We start from the raw sequence: 22,263 nt of genomic DNA, 5'->3' as shown, positions 1-22,263 counted from the left end.
ACTATGGTAGAGAAGTGTTCAAAGAACCTCAAAAAGAACTTTTCATAAAATTTTGGAAACTTTAAAAAGTTAGTTAACTATAGTTAAGAAAATGTTGATGAAAGTAATTATTTTAAACTTCTCAAAGTGTCATGATTTTCTCAATGAACATGATTTTGAATCGGAAAACGGAATGCAAGGTAAAATAAGTTTGTAAATAATAAATAATATGTGTTTTTGAAACACAATTTAAAAAAATCTCCAAATTTATAGGCAATTTCAGTTGAACAAATTTCATGTAAAATGCGAAAACTTGTGATTAGTGCTTCGAATTCAGTATAAAATGCAATATAAATCGATAATTTTATAAACAAAACTAGTTTTTACAAATTTCAGGCAAAATTCCGACTTTTTAACAATTTTACCTAAAATTTATATTTATTTTGTTAAAAAGCTTATAAACTTAAATATCTAAATATAAACATTAATTTTTTTTCTTAAAAACAATACCAGCAACTTCAGTGATGGTACATTTAACGTACACATAAAGTTTGAACATCTTAAATATGATTTTAACAACAAAAACTATGACTATCAAAGTCACCCCGGAATTTAAACTAAGAATTTTTAACGTAACTATTTTTCTAAACACTATTGAAAAAACTTTTTTTTTCCAAAATAGTGCATGGACTTTGTGGGATTATTAAAAATAATAATCTTGAGACAGGGCCGTAGCCAGGATTTTTGTTCGGGGGGGGCTTGGGTGCAAAAATTCAAGGAGTATAAAAATCAGCAAATCATTTATACCATCAATTGGTTTGTGGTATAATTATTGAGATGAATTGTAAAAATTGTAATTTAATGTATGAAAAAAAGTTTTCAAAGATTTTCATCTTAAGTTTTCAATGTCTTTATTGAAGAAACTCCTTCGTATTTTTTTTTCTTTATTTGAACAGCTAGTTTATATTAAAGGAGTAGAGAAGAAAGTGTTTTTTTAACATTTTCTTGAATTGTTTAATTGTAATCCAATTTCGTGATAAACTGTCGCTAAATTTAAAATATACATAACTTGAATCAAATTGTTGAAAGCAAAAAAAAAGTTTAATAAATATCGATTTATCTAACCTTAATTATTATGTTTTCTGTACTTTATACTGAGAGAAAAACCCACGAACAAACTGGTAAATTTGAACTTTCAAATTTTAAACCGTCTGGATTTACATTTTCAGCTGTGTGATAATTGTGATGGTTTATCTGACATTTTTCATTTTTTCTAGCACAACATAAAACTCATAACTGGAATATTTGTTTTTCTTAAAATTTTATATAGAAACTTAAACAAAGTTTTATTTTAATTGTTCTAAGCTATAGAAGCCATTTCATATTTTGCAAAGCTTCTGGTACTCTCAAAAATAAATAATTTTAATGAAATACAAAAAATTATAATCGTTGAAATTCCGGCTTCTGAAGTGTCTCCATGGTTGGACGACCCTATAGGCCTATAATGGATATCTGTTAATAAATAGATTTGAAGAAAAAGAAATCATTGCTTGTGTTTAATTTTAATGTGTTAAAAAAATTAGATAAAATGTATTAAATTTTAATGCCAAAATATTCACAGGAAGAGTTGTTAATAATGCATATGGGTAATTCTCCGCCAACTCACACAGCAGTTGCCCCGACCCCTCTTCGATTTGCGTGAAACTTTGTCCTAAGGAGTAACTTTTGTCCCTGTTAACGAATCCGAGGTCCGTTTTTTTGATATCTCGTGACGGAGGGGCGGTACGACCCCTTCCATTTTTGAACATGCGAAAAAAGAGGTGTTTTTCAATAATTTGCAGCCTGAAACGGTGATGAGATAGAAATTTGGTGTCAAAGGGACTTTTATGTAAAATTAGACGCCCGATTTGATGGCGTACTCAGAATTCCGAAAAAACGTATTTTTCATCGAAAAAAACACCAAAAAAGTTTTAAAAATTCTCCCATTTTCCGTTACTCGACTGTAAATTTTTTTGGAACATGTCATTTTATGGGAAATTTAATGTACTTTTCGAATCTACATTGACCCAGAAGGGTCATTTTTTCATTTAGAACAAAATTTTTCATTTTAAAATTTCGTGTTTTTTCTAACTTTGCAGGGTTATTTTTTAGAGTGTAACAATGTTCTACAAAGTTGTAGAGCAGACAATTACAAAAATTTTAATATATAGACATAAGGGGTTTGCATATAAACATCACGAGTTATCGCGATTTTACGAAAAAAAGTTTTGAAAATGTTGGTCGTCGTTGATCATGGCCGTTCATGGTCACCCGCGACAGACACGGACGACGAAACAAAGAGAAACGCAAAAAGTAACTTTTTCAAAACTTTTTTTCGTAAAATCGCGATAACTCGTGATGTTTATAAGCAAACCCCTTATGTCTATATATCAAAATTTTTGTAATTGTCTGCTCTACAACTTTGTAGAACATTGTTACACTCTAAAAAATAACCCTGCAAAGTTAGAAAAAACACGAAATTTTAAAATGAAAAATTTTGTTCTAAATGAAAAAATTACCCTTCTGGGTCAATGTAGATTCGAAAAGTACATTAAATTTCCCATAAAATGACATGTTCCAAAAAAATTTACAGTCGAGTAACGGAAAATGGGAGAATTTTTAAAACTTTTTTAGTGTTTTTTTCGATGAAAAATACGTTTTTTCGGAATTCTGAGTACGCCATCAAATCGGGCGTCTAATTTTACATAAAAGTCCCTTTGACACCAAATTTCTATCTCACTACCGTTTCAGGCTGCAAATTATTGAAAAACACCTCTTTTTTCGCATGCTCAAAAATGGAAGGGGTCGTACCGCCCCTCCATCACGAGATATCAAAAAACGGACCTCGGATTCGTGATCAGGGACAAAAGTTACCCCTTAGGACAAAGTTTCACGCAAATCGAAGAGGGGTCGGGGCAACTTTTCCCGATTTCGTGTGAGTTGGTAGAGAATTACCCATATGTAACCATTTTTAAATGCATATGTAACCGTTAAAAACATTCTCGATTTCATCAAACATTAAAACGATTCATGTTTAACTTTAATATTCCGACTAAACGCCATTTTCAAATTCATTACTCATTGTACTCTGAAAAATTGGTCCAGAATTTGAGCAAAAATAAAATTTTAAAAATTGACAAAAAAAATTAAGATTTTAATTAAAGGTACTTTTTCATAAAATTTCAATCTATCGTTGAATTGCTGCTTATCTTCAAAATTTAAAAAAAAATTAAATTAAAAATAAAATTTTCCGATCGAATAAACGGTTAAATTTAAACCAAAGAGTATCAACAAATGCTTAAAGACATTATTAAAGATATCCAGAGTCAAAATATTTAAAAGTCTATGAATTCATAGAAATTATTCATTTTTTATGGATAAAAAAATAAATCTACAGTTAGCTTTAAAGTGCCTATTTTATAAAAAACGCAAAAATTAACATTATCCACCCAAGCAACACACTTTGTCAGATAAACGTATTTCCTAACTGGTTGTATAACCAAACCCTCTCGTTACCACAACTTGTTCTACAACTCCTGTGAACTGGAAAAAGCGCACTTTTTTCTGTTGTATAACTTGCCAAAAAAGATGCAAGTTATCAGAGTAAGTTGTACAAATGTATTTGACAACACTGTGCTATCTAACAAGAGATTCAACGAAAAAAGGGGGCTTGGTTTACGGCTGTGCTGTCAAATCAAAGCGCACACTGGAAAGGTAAGTTAGATTGAAAACAGCTGTCTAACCGTCGACTAACTTACATGTAAACAAACGTTTCTTATTAGAATTTCAATCTACGACGAAGCTAATAAAAAAAGTACGCTTGTTTCTGCAAGATTTATTTAAAAAAAAATTGAAATTGAAATTAAAAAAAAGAAAAACAATCATGGCGCGCATGTGATTAGTGTGAAATTCCCTGCATGGCGAACTTTAAGATTTTCCTTTTTTGGTTTACTTCCTCTTTCCCAAGATTCGATCCGATGACTTCGACGATTTGTTGTCCAGGCGCGCTTCCACATCTCTCCACGGGGCTTAATAGTAAACAAGCTGGCCCAAGCGTCAATAAGAAGGCTGCTGTCTGTTTTGATAGCCAAAGAACTTAACTCCAACGAAGGCTGTCATTGGAATTGAAGTTATATAAGTTTGTTTCAAGTCAGTTTTTATAACTCCACTATATAACTTTGTTATAACAAACCGTTTCAACTGTCATTTCGATTACCGTACCACGGAGTAATATTGAAAATCAGTATGATTTTGATTTGTTGTTTTCTCTATCATAAACTCTATAAGCTGATAATTTTTATAGCTTTTACCAACGATATGTTCACAAATGAATCAGTCAACAATCAAAACTATTGCAATCTTCAATAAATAAACATTATTGAAACTCTAAATTCCTCATGTACAAATTTACACCACCTAACAACACGCAATGTCAAGTTGAATATGTATGTTGAGCATCAGTTATATAATCTATTCTCCGATAACATTTGTGTAACAAAGCGAGAAAACCTAAGGTTATTTATAGAATGGTTGGCCACGCCCATTTTTCAGAAGATGCCGTCACATGACAATGTTAGATAAGCAGTGAAACAAACAGTGCAATATTGTTTTTATTCAACAAACTGTTTTCGAGTGAAACATTGCAGATGAGGGAACAGCATCTTGGCATATCAGCACTTTGACGTTCAATTACAGCTCATAAAAAGTGTTTTCAAGTGAAATAAAGTGATAAATAGCTCAATAGGAAGTGAGCAAGCAAGTTTCTATCAAAATTGTTCCAAAATAAGTTGTTTAAATAGTGAAAATCAGCAAATTGGGTGGAGTTGGGAGCAAGTGCTTACCCTCCTAAACATGTGAAAATATTTCCTATGTTGTGTGTTAAAGTTGGAAAAGAGTGAAGTTGACTGTGTTGTAACACTTGTGTGGCACAAATCTCAAGAGTTACATAAGTAAGGTATACAAGTAGTGAAACAAACTATTATTTAACGAACGTTGAAAGTTTGCTCGTATGTTGATCAAAAACAGCTGTCTAACTATTATTCAACAGACGACAAGTTATGAGTGCTACTTGGGCAATTTATTGAAAATAGTGTACAAACTATTTAACAAGTATTTCAATGAAAATGATATAACAGCAACATCAAGCAAATTTTGTATTGTTCTTTTCGTGTAAAGACTAAGAACCATTGTAGATTGATCTATTAGTTCCTGAGACACATCTTCTTGAAAAAAAATGTACGATAAAAATTGTAAATGCAAACACGATTAACAAATTAAAATCTTCAATTCACTTATTTCTTTATTTTGAAATAACTGTCAAAACAATATAAATTTTTTAAATAAGTTTTGATACCAATATGATTTTACAAGATAAAATGTAAAAATAATGAAAATTGACTGTGGTGGTTCTAGAAAAGACTCTCTGAATATTTCTAGGCAAAACAAAAAAAACACACAAATGAAATCCTTTTTTTGGATTTCTGGGATTTAATCAATCATGTTGAATAATTTAGGATTGTAACCATTTACTAAACTCGATGTTTGTTCAAGCAATAAAATCCTGCACATTTTATGGTTTAGAAATTTTATATTTACGAAACCTTGCTAAATTAAAAATAAAGAAAACTTTATAAAAGAATTTATAAATCGATTAATTTTATCCTGTAAATCTTATCTTAGACTGCACTAGAATTCAAAAAATTTAGATTATAAAAACGTAATTTATTGAAATTATTGAAAATTATTTTTTGAATATCTTTATTCAAAAATGATAAAAAATGTTTTTTTATTTAAGGATTTTTTAGTTGTAATTATTTTTGAATTTTTCAAGTTTTTGATTTTTTTCATTTTTAGAATTTCTGATTTTTTTGAAATTATCATGTGTAATTATTATCTTACATTTTTTTATGTTTTAAAGGTAAAGAATACTTTATGTAAGAATTCTTAAATTAATAAGATTTTTCCTGTAAATCAAATCTTAGTCTGAATTTAGCTACAAGAGCTATATTTTACATTCAAACGAAAATTTAAAAAAATGTCCTTTAGTACGGAGACTCTTAAAACTCCATACAAAAAAATTCTCAAGAACGGTCAAGAAAAGGTTTACGAAAAGATTTCTCTTAAGCAGTACGCAGCTGAAAAGGAACAGAAACAATAAGCGTCGTTTGATATTTCTTCGGGTGCAATCTGTGTTGATGAGATTTTGATTTGTTTATTTGAATTGCCTCATGAAGCTGACTGTCAAAACGCTGAATCTTAAAATGCCGAAAAATAGGGAAAAGCCATCGCAATAATCACTTAATTTTCTGGTAAAAATAAATAAATTTAGGAATACTAGAATTCAAACATAAAAATATTTAAAGCATCAGAAAATTCAGATTGAAAAAACATAATTTATTGGATTTTGAATAACTTAATTTTAAAATGATATTTTTTTTAGTTTAGGATTTTTTAAGTATTAATTATTTTATTAATTTGTTTAGTTCTAGATTTTTTTATTATTGAAATTTCAGATTTTTTTGAAATTATTCTGTTGAATTGTGTTCTTAAATTTTTAATGTTTTTATTATTTTTATTTTTGATTTCTGACATTTCTTTGTCTTATTCCAAAAAATTTGAAATTAATTATTATGAAAATTTAGAAATTTGAAAGTGTAAAATTTTTAAATCTTTAATTAGGCCGTTGCGAATATTATTCTGAAGTTTATGTCGCTAAACTCTGACCAAAGTCGAGAGGGTTAAAAATTAGAAGTACAAGCTATGGTTTTATTATCTAAAAAGTGTTTCAAAACACACTTTAAATCAGTATAGTTGTTTTGCATCATAAGTTTTCAAAATATCTAGCTGAAGGCGAAATGCTTTTTTCGTGAAAAAAAAATTTCCGCGGTTCCGCGACATGTTACAAAAATTCTGAATATTTTTAAACGAGCCCAAACATGTCGTATATGATAATCAAAGCAGGAAAAACATTTCAAATTTGTTTTCCGAACCGACCTGGTCGCTGGTCTTAAAAAAAACTTGATTAGACTTCCATTTCCATTAAAATTGTGAAGCTATTTTTTAAAAAAATATTTATTTGCTCTCTGTTTTTTGGCCGATTTTGAAAGGGTGGCAACATAAACTTTGGAAAATATTTACAATTGACATTCAGAAATAATAAATTTAAAAAAATAATAAAGACATTTTAAAATATTCAAAATGCAAATTCTAATCCGTAGAATCGAAAAAATAGATTTTTAATTTCAGAGTTTTTGAATCCGAGCATAATTTTTTTTAACGTTTTGAATATTTTTATCATTTTATTTCTTCCTTTAAAAATCGCAGGGTCATGCACAAAGTGAAAATTCGTTGATAATAAGGATTTACTTAGTTGATCTTTTGATATATTAAATAAAAATTGGAGATTGGCCACGGTGTAAACTAAAAAATGTGACCAAAAGAAAGCATTTTGGACGAGTGGTTTCGGAAAAAAGGTTTACGAAAAAGTAATAAAAAATACACGCAGATACTTCTCAAGCATTTTTCTCTAAGGTCTCAGATATGTAACTAACCATGATCTTAAAACCAAAACGATAAAATTAGAAGTGTATTTCTGATAATAGTTGAAATTCACTCAAATGTTTTCATATTAAATGCTTTCGTTTTTGAAAACAAAATCTAAATATTTTTGAGAAATTATGGTAAATTTTGAAAAATGTAACGGGTTTTAATGCAAATAAAGGAGGGTTATTAATTTTACAGTCCAAATTCGACTAGCCGAAGCCTCGATTATCCAAAGTTTCGATTATCCGAAGTTCGAAGGACTTCGGATAATCGAATTAGGAAGGTTTTATTTCCTTGCTTTTAACATCAAATTCGACATCTGCAACCACATTTTAGTTAAATTTGAACAAATCTGGTGTTTTTTTTAAAGGTCCAATAAACCAAATTTTCAGTTTTTGCTTTTTGGGTGTTTTTAATACCCCTGACTCAAGGCGGTTTCAAAAGCACACAAAAAGCAAAAACTGGAAATTTTGTTTATTGGACCTTTAAAAAAAACACCAGAAATATTTCATGACCACCATTTTGGCCGCCACATTGAATCCAAAAATGCTAAATTATTTTCTGGTTCTTCAGGGGTCATACTTAAGCTCTACAATAAATAAGACAACGAGATCTAAGGATTTTTGCTGTCCCTATTCAAACTGTAGTCCCGATTCGCCCCAGATGACGGTAATTATTTCTATGTAGCCCCTTAGAGCAGTCCGCTCGGAAAAAAACCCAAAAAATAATCCCGAAGACACCGGGAAAGTTTTTACAAATTTAAAGAAGATTTTAGTTCTGAAAATTGGTAAGAACTGGATAGTTATTGCGCCTTCCATTGCACAGTGGTCCGAAACCGAAATCTAGCGTGACAAAATTGATAGCGGCCACACGTTAAGATTTAGAGCTTTGGTGTCTTCGGGACAAATGATCAGGGTCAATAGGGGCATCTTTTGGTATGGTGGACATTAGGGTGGTCCAAATTTTAGGGTGGCTCAGAATTTTTATTTTGGCGGGATGACGAGATAGCGCTTTGGTGTCTTCAGAAAAGTTGTAGGGAACACCATTCTGAGCAACTTTGCTGAAGGGCACAAAGCTCTATCTTCAAACGGGAAGTTTCTAGAGCCATTTTTGTAATTTAGGTTTAGGTGTTTATGAAAAAATGAGTTTTTTGAATTTATCAACTCAGGCTTATGTCGTAGCGAGTTGATGTCTTCTAGACATTTAAAGAGCTTATCAAAACACACATTTATCTTCCAAGAGAGCGAAAATCGGACCTTTTAAACGAAAGTTATAGCCAAAATACGACGAAAAAGACGCCATTTTGAAATGTGAATAACTCGAAAAGGTGGTGGAGTTTGACCTCGCTCTTAGAAGCATCTGAAAGTACACATTCTAGAGTACATTTGCTGAAAATATCTCGAAGGTCTTTTTTGTTTAACTCATTTAATCTTAATTTGAAAATGAGCATTTTTAAATCGTTTTTTGCCCATAACTTTTGATAGAATTGGCCAAAATTCGTTTTTCAAGAACGAAAATGTTCATTTTGACAAGCTCTACAATTGTCTAGAAGGGCTCAAAAATGTACAAAATGATCTAGTGGTTGTAAAAGAAGAAACAAGTTTTTACTGAAATATTTCAGGAATCAACAAAATAATTAAATTTATTCCTGAAATATTTCAGTAAAAACTTGTTTCTTCTTTTACAACCACTAGATCATTTTGTACATTTTTGAGCCCTTCTAGACAATTGTAGAGCTTGTCAAAATGAACATTTTCGTTCTTGAAAAACGAATTTTGGCCAATTCTATCAAAAGTTATGGGCAAAAAACGATTTAAAAATGCTCATTTTCAAATTAAGATTAAATGAGTTAAACAAAAAAGACCTTCGAGATATTTTCAGCAAATGTACTCTAGAATGTGTACTTTCAGATGCTTCTAAGAGCGAGGTCAAACTCCACCACCTTTTCGAGTTATTCACATTTCAAAATGGCGTCTTTTTCGTCGTATTTTGGCTATAACTTTCGTTTAAAAGGTCCGATTTTCGCTCTCTTGGAAGATAAATGTGTTTTTTGATAAGCTCTTTAAATGTCTAGAAGACATCAACTCGCTACGACATAAGCCTGAGTTGATAAATTCAAAAAACTCATTTTTTCATAAACACCTAAACCTAAATTACAAAAATGGCTCTAGAAACTTCCCGTTTGAAGATAGAGCTTTGTGCCCTTCAGCAAAGTTGCTCAGAATGGTGTTCCCTACAACTTTTCTGAAGACACCAAAGCGCTATCTCGTCATCCCGCCAAAATAAAAATTCTGAGCCACCCTAAAATTTGGACCACCCTAATGTCCACCATACCAAAAGATGCCCCTATTGACCCTGATCATTTGTCCCGAAGACACCAAAGCTCTAAATCTTAACGTGTGGCCGCTATCAATTTTGTCACGCTAGATTTCGGTTTCGGACCACTGTGCATTGGTCAAAAACTGAAACAGTTGCTTTTCTCCATACAATTTGACGATTTTGCTCAAACTTGGTGGTCAGTGGTCACAAAAAGCTCAAATTTTAGAAATTAGGCTAGTGATGGGTAAATCTTTGATTTCAGGAGATAGCCCCAAGTAAGCACAGCTTTGGACGACCCTAACCAATGTAAAGCTAAAACTACAAGATAAATGAGATGATACTGAATGGAACAATGTACAAATCTGCAGCTCAATTTTTAAATATTGGATCCATAATCAACAAAAACTGAGCCCGGCAATGGGCAGGCAAATTACTTGATTTGATTAATCAGTTCTTGATTCTCTATCTTACAAATTATTTCTGGGAAGAGAACACACAATCATTGATTTGAGATTTTTTAAGGTAGTACAATTTAAAAAAAATTGGAAAAAATTCGGGGGGGGGGGGCTGCAGCCCGGTAGCCCCCCCTCTGGCTACGGGCCTGTCTTGAGTAAAACCTTACCTGTTGAAAAATATTCAAAAAACAAATTGCAATCCTATCAAATTCACTCCGGTTTACGGTACACCGATTCCCAAGTTTATTGCTTTAAAATCCCCTGTTCCTATTTAGACTGTAGTCTCGATTTCCCCAGTTGGCGTTTGTGACTTAATAGTGATTTAAAAAAATATTATTTATTTTAATCATACATTCTAAACTAATTCAAAATTTTACATTTTTAAAAACAAAATCACAACAATAAATAAACAAATAAACAAAATATTTTAAATATCTTTTAAGCTATCTACTGCTGTCCTTGTTTGGATTGAAGTTTATAACAAATAAAATAAAAACATACATTTTATAACTGTTGCAAAAATTTCCCGTTTCCTGGGAAATTCAAAACCCGGTTAAATCGGATGCCCTATTCCTGTTATTCTCGAACGGTGAAACAGCCTACTTTTCTCTACCAAAGATAACAGAATCGAATAGAAACACTTTTCAAAACAAATGTTCTACTTTTCAGCACTGAAATGGATGCTGAAAAGTTGAACTTTTCAGCATTTGTTTTGAAAAATAATACTTTTCAACATTGTTTTGATTTAAAAGGTGGTTTGACCAAATATATGAACATTTGACTCGTTGCAGAACTTGATTTTTTTCAACACTCGTCGTATTTATCAAACCCGGTAAACCACGTTAGATAAATGTTCGACTCGTGCTGATAAATCTTTTTTTTTTTGCATCTTGTTGCATGAACTACTACTGTTTAAAAGATCACCATATTTTACAACATTTTCAATGTTTTGCACTGAATATTAGGCCAATAGTTTCCGAGATATCTTCAGTTAAAAATTACAGGCTAAATGGGTGATATCCATGCCGACTAAGAGGCAACTACATATTTTCCCCGAAAATTAAAAAATGCACAAATGGAGAATGTTGATGTTGATTCTGTAACATTCTTCAGAGTGCACGAATATCTTCACTTTATAGTTCAGTACACCTAGAAAGGTAACATGTACTGAAATGCTCGAAAACTCAGCTCAAAACAAGAATTTTCAGAATAGACTTGTTTACTCGATCTTCTCCGATTTTGACATATCAAGAGTTTTTTTTTAAAAAAAAGGTCCTTAAACAAAACTTTAAATTGTTGCTTTATAAGTGTTTTTGAAACCACCATGAGGCAGGAGTATTTAAAAAAATCCAAAAATTAAAAAAATAAAATTTTGTTTACCATTCCAACAAAAAATCGAGATATATTAGACATTTATGTATTTATGGAGCCATTTGCACTCAGGAATGACATTTGAAAAAGGCGTAAGATATTTAAATATTCTGTTGTTTGTAATTTAAATATTGCAATATTTGTTGAAATTCTCAAAGATGTTGCAAATAAAAAAAAATCAAGATGTTAAGTTTACCAAAACAAAAATCATTTACTAAAACTGTTTTTTAAGTGGTACCAACATCAAAACATGTTAAATTATTCGTAACTTAAATAATTTCTCGGGAATCGATCCTTAAGACAATTTTACAATTTTTAAATTTTAAAATGTTGGAGTTTTGGCCATTTTTGGCGGTTTAAAGCATGATTTTTTTTAACAATCGTGGTTAATCAATAAAACTCTCCTTACCCGATAAATGCCGATCCAGTCCGCGGTGCCCTCCTCGAACCCGGCCGGAATGGTGTACTCGATGCGGTTCTGCTCGCCCACCAGCCACAGCTCGATCGGCTTGAACACCACGGTCCGCTCGGTTGTGTCCTCGTAGATCTGCGCCGATTTTGCGCCGCCACCACCGCCGTCAATGAAATCGGAAACGAGGTCATCGAATGAGTGCAACTGGGCCACGGACTCGGTACCGTTGGCGATGGCCAGCCGGTAGCTGAGCCGCTGGTAGTGATGCTCCCGGAACCGCTCACCACTGTACTGGGGCTTGCGCATCACCTTTACACGACACGATGATGATTCATCCCCAGACACCAACCAAACACCCCGAGCATTGGTCCATTGTTTTGTTAGCACGTGTTGTTGTTGTTGTTGTGTGCAGTTTTTGTATTTTGTTGAGTGCGCATTTTTGTCAGTGCATTACACGTTGGCCACACAATTTGTTTGAGGGTTAGTAAAATTGTACGAAACAATGATGAAGAGAAAGAAACAAAAAAACGAACAATTGTTGTAAAACTTATAAGCTTACTATCTAAAAAGTAACTAAAACTACTGCGACAAAGCGAAACAGAAATCACGGAAATGAAACCGAATGAATAAAAAGCAACATACAAAGCAAATTTAGCGGATTAGTACAATTTCCCCTTCAACAATTACCCGACGACTCTTCCGGATGACCGTTTTCAACAGGGAGGACTTCTTTTTGACACGCTCCTTGAGTGAGCGGGGCCGAATAGTGTCTTCCCTTGTTATGGAGTTGCACTGAGTGTTAAAAATGTGGATAGAATGTTAGTATGGCATATTAGTGGAATGCTTTGCTGGTGTGGAATCATTCTTTCACAGATGTTCACTGCCCATGTTCGCATAAATGTACCATATGCAAAAACAGCAAGCTGAGAAAAACGTATTTGAAGTTTGTCCCACACATAGGGCTACGTGTTAAGTTTCGCGAAAAAAAAACTGGATTTCCTCCTGATTTCTATAACAAAGTACTGGATGTTGTAGGATAGTTTAAAAGAGCACAATATTTTGAATCAATCTGCATCAATAAATCAAATTTGATGAAAATACATATGGGACATTTATGCGATCAGGGGCAGTTCAGAAATAGAACTTTGAACAAATCATTCGAAATTTGCAATACAGATAACCCGAGCGGAAAGTGCGTAAAAAATCTTGCTGTGGTATTTTTTAAAATCATATTTCGGCTTTCAAGTACCCTTGAAACGAGTTTTAAAAGTTAATAAAGTTAATAATAAGCATCAAACTTAAATTATTTTTTATAACTTAGAAATTGGCATATTTTTTTGGATCGATCAAAAATATTTTGAATTTTTGTGGAATTCCAATGTACAGCACCGCAAAAAGTTTTTTTTTCGGCGAAAAAAAAAAATCTCTTCAATACTTGCATATTTTGAAAACTAATGATTGCAAAACAACTAGGCAGGTGTTAAATACACTTTAAAACACTTTTTTCATTCAAATGTTGAGACCATGGCTTGATATTTCAATTTTTATATTTCCTTTCCCGACAATTGGGTCCTAAAATTAAGCTTTAATTTGAGATATTATTGTTCACAAAGATAAAGCTTATTTTTCTGAGTAAAATGACCCTTTGTACGACTGTAAAGGATTCAAAATTGATTTTTAAATCAATTTTAAAAAATAAACTTCGCTGCTCTTCATGATAGAAAAGTTCCTACTTGACTCGTTCTAAAGGGACCATAGTTGATCCATCGAAAAAAATGTTGTCTTGTCAATTTGTTTTTTTTTTGCATAAAAATGAGAATAGTGATCAGAAATGGTTTTTAATCGTGTTTTTAACCGTTGTAAATAAAAATTTACATAGGGCTTTAGAATCCTTTTTGCGGGGTGTACCGAAATATTTTGTCGGGTGTTTCCAGTCTGGATTTTGGAGTAATTTCAAAGAATGCTAGAAATCTGGTAAATTTGGTTCGATTTTTTTTGTGAAGGTCAAATATGGTTCAAATATAGTTGGTCAGAGTCCCAGAGGTATATTCAGAAGAAGTTTGAGTGATATGAACATGAATGCACCGATTTTCTGTGACTTTTTTGAACAAATATCCCATAAAATCGAAAAATAAGCTTCAAAAAAAAGTTGCTCTAAACCCCCTGACGAAATATTTCGCAAAATGTCGGGAAAGAGCCGTTCTTTCATGGTGCCAAATATCAGACGTACCGATTTTTTTAATTTTTCGTTTGTTCTAATAAACACACCGTGTACAGACTCCATTTTCCAAAGGCCTCGGAAAAATTTCACTTCCGATAATCAAATCACGACGATAATCAAATTGGACGCGGATGACGAATTAACAACAAAACGAAGAGAGATGGCTGAAGAAGAAACAGATGAAGAAAATGAAGATGTCATAAAAGCAAAATATTATAGGAAAAAATGTCATGAGATAACTGTTAGATCCCTGGAGGAAGAGGACGAAGATAAAATTGAAGAACTTGATAATTTAAGATCAAAATTTTCCGCACAATAGTGTAAAGGGTCTATAATAAACCAAAAAAAAAAAAAAAAGAATCTCGAAAATATATTTTTTATGTTGTTGTCTTATTTTAGATTGTTGAGAATATGACCCCAAAAAAGCTCTAAAGTGATGTAGAATGTTTAATTCCGCTATGGCGGCCAAAATGGCAGTTTTGCAATACAGAGAAAATGTATTTGGTATGCTTAAAGGCAATCCATAACTCAAATTCGACTAAAATTGATGATTTAACATCAATTCAGGGAATTTTTCGATTGTTCATTATACGAGTATCCGAAGTCCCATACAAACCTTCGGATTATCAAACTTCGGATTATCGAAACATCGGATAATCGAGTCTGGACTTTAGAGCATTCAACTTCCAATAGCAATCTCACTTTTAGAAATATTTAGGTGACATAACTGAATTGATTTTTCATACATTTTTTTTCCGATTTTTCCTAAACAAATTTCACCTTCAAGTATCAATGGGTAAACAACTTGCTCATAATTTGCCCGGAGTCCTAAAATAGCTCAAGGAATAATATTCATCTTGTGGAGCGAGGTTTTTCAAAAAAAGTTCTTCAAATTCGCAAATCGCAAATCATCTGGACTGGTTTAAAATTCCTTTTTTCATCTCTTAATTGAAACCGTCGTTTGAAATATAAATTTTTCTACGTTTTTATTAATTTGCCCCGACTGTGGTCAGATCCGAGGGACACAAACTGCAATAAAAACATTTGCAACGGCCTAAGTATTTTTAGAGTTTTTGAAATATTGTGGTAATTAGAATAAAAATATCATTCCATTTAAGTTTTTTTTTAGCGAAACGATCGTTTAAAGTGCAAATATTATTCAAAATTTGTTGATATTATCTATGACCGATTCGATGTCAAACCAGCAGGATTGAGCAGGATCCAGATCAAAAGTGCTCCAATGGGAGTTCCTTGTCCAAAATAATTAAACCCGTGTTTTTTGTTTGGAAATGAGTGCGGTCCTATTCTAAATAGGGTGGTCCAAAAAATAGGTTTTTTGATGATTTTAAATGTTTAAGTATTTCATTAAAAGTCCAACTAATGACATTTCTTTTGAAACGTAGATATTTTTTTTGAAAAAAGGTATTTTTTTTCGAAAATAATCGAAAAACGCAATTTTTTGGACCAATCTATTTCTAAAAGAACCACCCTAATCAACAAACAAATAAAATACGGGTTTTATTATCGCGGGCGTCAATAATTAGAGTTCACGCGCGCTTATATGACCGCAAAAGAATGTCCGCATGACAGCCGCAGAACAAAGTTTCGGCTGTTGTCAAAGGTTGCCTTGAGTTTTGAGCTGACTTTTTGGAAAATATTGATAACAAACCAAGTTGACAGATAAATCAATGAGGAATTTCAGTCTAACTTGCTGATTTTTGCCCCGCGGTATTTCGGCGGCTTTAACCTCCAGTCAGTCGATCGCTGGATCGCTGCTATAGAGGAGAAAAGCAACTCACGACAAAAATTTGAGGCTAGAAATTTTGACAGTTATGATTTTCATGAAGTATTCGCCTCCTTTTCTCTCCCACAGCAAAACTGGGGACAATGTAGCTGTCAAACTAGGCCAAAATGTTAAAGTCACTCACAAAATGAACTTTGAGTGATTTGAGTTCATTTCTGACGTCACGATTTTCTCCTCTATACAGTACACCCACATATTCCATACACATCCCACAGTTATGGAACACCTTAATTTATTTTATAACTCAAAAAAAATATAGGCAATTCAGAAAACTATAAGTAAGCTTGAGTTTAATTGATTTCAATGTTTGAAGTAATTGTGTTTTTGAAAGTAGTACCTTCTTTAGAGAACCCAGATTTTATATCTAAAGCTAAATATTTAAATAAGTGAAAACCTCTAATCAAACTAACAAAGTACATACAGTCAGCCAAAAGCAAAGCTAAAAGTTAGTGCAAAAGCGCCCAGCGAATAAATCCTGGAATCATCAAACCCAGCAGGAGTTCCATCCTCAATTTTGAAAAGAAGGAAAGGGAAGTGAAATGAAATTTTTCCAACCTCGTAACATCCTCCCCATAACTTCCACCACCACCAGCTTAATCTAACCCCGAGGTAACACCAAAACCAATATTGTCGGATGATGGATTCGTGGAAAACGTATGCGGATCTTGGGATGCCTTTGACGATGATGGATCGCACTCCCCACTGCGTCAAACAGGACACGATGATGACAACACGATGGGGGGCAAGAGTACAGTGGTGAGCGGAGTTCCTGTTACTTTCCTCACTACGAGGGGAAATGAAATCACATTTTTCGTTACAAGCAATAAATGTGACACGTGGAGTTGGAATTTCGTGGAAGAGGGGGGACGGGGGAAATGGAAAGCATGACCCGATGAAACGATACCTTGATGGTGAATTCACTCGACACCGGCTTGTGGTCACTGATGTTGTAGCTGGGGTGACTCTTGTACGAGGTCTGCTCGACCGTCAGCTTGACGTTCTGGTAGGTGTTCTCTCGGACGGCGTACAGTATCCGATCGGTCCACGCGGGTCGTCGCCTGAAACGGAACGCAGCGTTACTCATTTAACTTCGAACCAGAAATCTAAAACAAACTTCATGTCGTATTCACTGCTGCCGTGCTCAAACTTGAACGTCGGAGGAAACTGCGGTAGTCGTTCCTGCAGCTTCTGGAACGCCCGGCCCTCCCGCCGAACCAGCAGCAGTTGGTCCTTCTCGATCAGCTTCTTGAGCTCGTCCCGCGCGACCATGGCGCGGATTTCCTCTGCTGAGGTCGTCGCCTCGCCCGTCAACCGGAAGTTCAGATCGCCGAACCAGAACACGTAACTGCAAGAAAAAGAGTTCTCAATTAGATCCAAAAATTTAACTTTAAGATATAGAGACTCCTACTCATGGTCGAAGATAGCTTCCTTGGCTTTGACGTGGAACTTGTGCTCCTGGACGATCTTCTCGTAGTCGTTGATGCGCTCCTCCAGCATGTGGTCGTGCGCGGCCAAATGCGCGTTGACCAGGCAGATCGAACAGCCGTACACGTTGAGCCGAATACTGACGGCACCCTTGTTGCCCTAAAGAATTACAAATCCGTATATTCAACATCCAAACTAAACCCCTTCCCCCGCAACTCACCCAAATGCCTCCCAGCCCCGTTCGGGTGAACTCGGTCTCCACCTGCCGCAGATGCAGCAAATGTTTCCGCCGGGCAAACACCGACAGCAGCAGACCCTGCATCTGTTCCGTTTTGATCACCACGTAGTCCCGATCCTTGAGCAGATCCTTGAACTTTTGCGTCCAAAGGTCGTCCTTAAACAGGTTGTACAGCGTGTTCTGGGGCTGGGCGTTCACCTCCTGGAGACCAACGACGAAAAAGTCGGGCAGGTCCGCGTCCGACTGGGCGGACGCTTCCAGGCCGAGCAGTTTGTTCAGCGAGATGTTGTCGGGGAATTTTGTGCTCACGTTCCATGTCACGATGTAGATTCTGAAAAGGTGCGGGAGAAGAGTTCTGACCGGTTAGGTTGGTATTTGGTCGTGGGCTTGGTAATAAGATGTAGTAATGCTATTTTTAAGGTGTTAAAGTTTTAACTAATTTCAGAAAAAGGACAACGAATGACCGAGATGGTTCAAACAGCGTATCTGCATTAATTTTTAACCAAAAAATTAATAGTCGGATTGATTCCAACATTTATTTTTAGTTTTCTTTGTTTTAGGTTTTGTAACATGGGACCAGCATTTTGAAGATATTTTTTAAATTGATTTTTTACCGAATTCGGTAAAGTTTACTTAATTTTCAACTGCTGAACAGTTCGGTAAACTGAAATTTTTCGAATTCGTTAAAAACTTACCGAAAATCAGTAATTTAGTTCATTATTTATTCATCGTACAACCGATATTCGGTAAAATTTTGTTCATTTTGACAGATGGTTTACCAATGTAAATCTTATCGATTTTTTAACTACCGAATTCGGTAAATAAATCTACAGTTACTTGATCGTATACCGATCAAAACACAGTTTTTCGGTTTATTCAAAATGAAAAACATTTTACCGAATTTCGGTTGTACGATGAACAATTATGAACTTCATAACCGAAAATTTGTAAGTTTTTACCGAATTTGGTAATTTTCAGTTTACCGAACTGTTGAGCAGTTGAAAATTGGGTAAACCAAATTCTGTAAAAAATCTTAGTGTGTATGTTTCTCTTAACTCATTTTATTTTAAAATTCTTATAATTGTGACCTTCTAATCTATTTTCTTAAGCTTTATCAATTATCTGAACACAATTTTGCATGAAACTTATCAAAACAGTGTTATTAGATGAATTTAGTTTCGAATTTAATCGGAAGCTGTAACAGCCGGAAGCCAAGAACAGTAAAATAAATGAAACTTTTCGAAAAGGTAAAAAATTTAATATTATGTCTATATAAAATGTTGCCCTGATTCTAAAAAAAATTGCAGAGATCTGATAACACCACCAATTATTTAAATTCGACCATTGTTTGGATTACACCTGAAAAACTTAAACTTTATCGCGTGGACTTAATTTTCCCAAAAAAAAAAAAATCTTATGAGAATGATTTTGGGAATTAAAATTTAAGTGATGAAAAGATAATCCAGACTCGATTATCCAAAGTTTTGATTGTACGAAGGTTTGTAGGTTTATGCTTCGGATAATCGGATCCTGAACATTTTTTTATAAACATTTTTCTTTTTTCCTAAATAGGCAAGAAAATTGATTTTTGAAAGTCTCATCCTAATCACAATTTCACACTATTTCTAATACCAATTGTTGCTGAAGCAGATGACCAGGCGAGCAAACCCCTCGGCGATCTAGACTATTATTTGATCTCCCCCTCACCCTCGGGAGTGTCAATAGGGCACAAGTAGACGAACGAAGGAAGAACGTCAAGATCGAGGAGAACGGCAAATCATTTTCGACGTGACATAGTAGAATTAGTCCACCATTTACAAATTAGCGCTCGTTTTTAAATTTATTCTTATTTGTACGGCTAGCTATCGAAAGCGAACAGAACATTTTAATCCGAATTCTGGTGAGAACCAAAACACTTCGGTTTACACGCTATACTTACTTATTACACTTATTATATCTAGCTTGATCGGCTGCGGCAAAATTAATTCAATCGAAACTAGTTAATAGCTGACTCATTCTACTATTGTAAGTACTCAAAGAATGAGTTCAAGGTAAACTTAATCTAATACTAAACTAAAATCAGGTTCACACCAGCACCAACTTGAATCGTACCAACAGCGAACCCCTACAAAAGTTCTGGACTAAATTTGTAAGTGTACCACAGATATGAATTGATCAAACTTACTAAATACATACTATTTTTTAGCTTTAAGCTTACTCTGAGGGAAACGACGAGTTTTGCTGTAAAGAGTCCGAAACGAGCTCTGGGGGATTCGCACCTTGGGCAACACCAATATTTCAGCAACTAATGGTCCAATTTTCAATGTTGACAAATAAAACATTTGTAAAATTTATGATCTTTACAAAAAATATATTTAGAAAATTTCGTAATCAAAACTAACATTTCAAAAGGGCCAAACATTCAATATTACACCCATTTGAAATGTTACTCTAAACTCCAACATTTTCGAAATAATTTTTCATAAAGATGATAAATTTTCATAAATGCTTCATTTTTTCAAAATTGAAAATTGGACCAGTTTTTGAGATGTTGGCATTAGAAAATGTGTGAATGTTGGATTGAGACTTAACATCTTAAACTTACATTTTTGTCCCATCTCTTGGACAATTTCATTGGAATTTTTTTTAAACTTTTCGAAAACATTATTTATAGTAGACATTATAAAAAAAAAAACGGGATTTTTTCAGTCAGTTTTCAGTGGCTATATCTGGAAAAAGGTGCACTTAATCAAAACTTAAGTACTTTTCTATTGCAAATTTGATCTTACAAAAAATCTGAAGTCAAAAAAATTGTTTGACTAAATATAATGTTTTTTTCAATATACGCATTTGAAAAAAATCATAACGCTGTCGAAATCAATTTACTCAATTCTCTCTATAGCTTAAACGTTGTAGTTTTTTGACGCCTAAAACATACCAATACAATACACAAATTTAAAAATCCTGGGAAATTGTAGTTTTGTTAAAAAAGTTAATTTAAAAATCGGCAAAAAAATCTTGTACAGTCATCCCACATATTCGGAACGGTTTACAGATCGGCCAATGCTAAAAAATCATAGTAAATCGATAATTGAACTTAATGATTCGCTTTTACCTTCATTTGAAAGCTTTTCTTGCGATCTTTCGAATGCTGTATCGAACAACAGCAAATTTTAACTTTTAAATCAAGTTTTTGAAGAAAAACTTTGACCCTCGAAATCCACAAATTCGGAACATTTTTTTTCTTACGGATGTAAACAAACTTTGATTCTCTCCATGAGTACTTATTTTTTACGAAATAATGACTTCACGCACTGAAACCAACGTAACTAAAGCATAGTTATGTTTTATGAATGGACTGATAACTTTTTTTGTGAAAATATCAGTTAAATTCAGGAGTTCCACAATTGTGGATTGTGGCAGGCACAATAACATCCCACAATTATGAAACAGGCAATTTGGAGGCAGTGTTTTGCTTCTCTGGATAAATTAGTCTTGAAATGAGGTTTTTTGTTCAAAAAGTATTCATTTTACTAGTGAAATTGCAAGAGAATGTCCAAATAAAGGTCCTCAAAATAGTAGGGTCGACAGAAAAGAAGCATTTGCCATGTTACTGATAAATCATCACAAAAGTGTTCCGAATTTGTGGGTGTTCCGAATATGTGGGATGAATGTACCTATTTTGCCTATTCAATAGTCCTAACCAATACATACGACTTTGCCAGCGACACCAAATCGATCAGAAAATTCATCCTAAAATTACAGATTTTCCAAAATTGACGCACGATGTTTGTATGGACAACTGCCAAAATTGTATGGAGCCTTGTATTGGTGAACACAAAATGGCTTATTTGGTCATACAGTATGAACCAAATCAAAAAATATAAATAAAATCTATTGCCGGCGTTGGTGGAGAATTGCTCCATTAAAACTTTTAAACTTTTTTGAAAACTAATTCTTGAGGTTCTAGCTTCGATTTTCTACCTGATTTAGTATGGGGTTTCTACCATTCTCTTCGTATCTAACTCGTATTTTTAATTTTGCACAAAAATCTTCACCCCATCAATTTCATCCCGGCTATAAATTGCGTTTGTCATTCTTTTTTATATTCAAGACATTCAAGGTCTAACATTAAAAAGAAATTTAATGAAACCGTCATAAAGCGACTTTCGACAAGATAGCATTGTCACGACTTACTTTTGAGATATTATATTCAATTCAGAATTGCCCACAATTGTTTCTTCACACAATTTACCCTTAAAAACATTTGCCTCGCCATTCAAGATATGCACCGAAAAATCGTGCACTTCGCACATGCACAGCCACAGCACACGCATTCTCGAAAAATCGCACCATATCCAAGCTAATTGCCAAACGTGGATACGTTACTGACCATCTGACTGACTAGCGTGTGGATACTCAACGCAGCTACTAGCGCAGTGTTTAGTAACTCCGACC

The 22,263-nt window shown here is 33.6% G+C and overlaps 1 protein-coding gene across 8 annotated transcripts in view; it reads right to left on the bottom strand.

Annotated features, from left to right (window-relative positions):
• LOC120416990 (phosphatidylinositol 4,5-bisphosphate 5-phosphatase A-like) overlaps window positions 1–22,263 on the bottom strand; it is a 53,785-nt gene that overhangs the window by 1,958 nt on the left and 29,564 nt on the right. For 3 of the 8 annotated variants that reach the window (XM_039578921.2, XM_039578920.2, XM_039578916.2), the window contains 6 exons: window positions 17,788–18,160; window positions 17,551–17,726; window positions 17,257–17,487; window positions 17,047–17,200; window positions 12,805–12,909; window positions 12,115–12,426 (listed from right to left, as the gene is read on the bottom strand). In XM_039578921.2, the coding sequence (XP_039434855.1) occupies window positions 12,115–12,426; window positions 12,805–12,909; window positions 17,047–17,200; window positions 17,257–17,487; window positions 17,551–17,726; window positions 17,788–18,160 (1,351 nt within the window). The remainder of the gene's footprint in view (window positions 1–12,114; window positions 12,427–12,804; window positions 12,910–17,046; window positions 17,201–17,256; window positions 17,488–17,550; window positions 17,727–17,787; window positions 18,161–22,263) is intronic. The other 5 variants (XM_039578924.2, XM_039578917.2, XM_039578918.2 and 2 more) reach the window with 4 other exon arrangements.

Source organism: Culex pipiens, chromosome 2 (assembly GCF_016801865.2).
Source record: "Culex pipiens pallens isolate TS chromosome 2, TS_CPP_V2, whole genome shotgun sequence".
NCBI classification, from domain to species: domain Eukaryota; kingdom Metazoa; phylum Arthropoda; class Insecta; order Diptera; family Culicidae; genus Culex; species Culex pipiens.
Note: the sequence above shows the minus strand (reverse complement) of the source record. Positions and strands in the feature narration are given on the sequence as shown.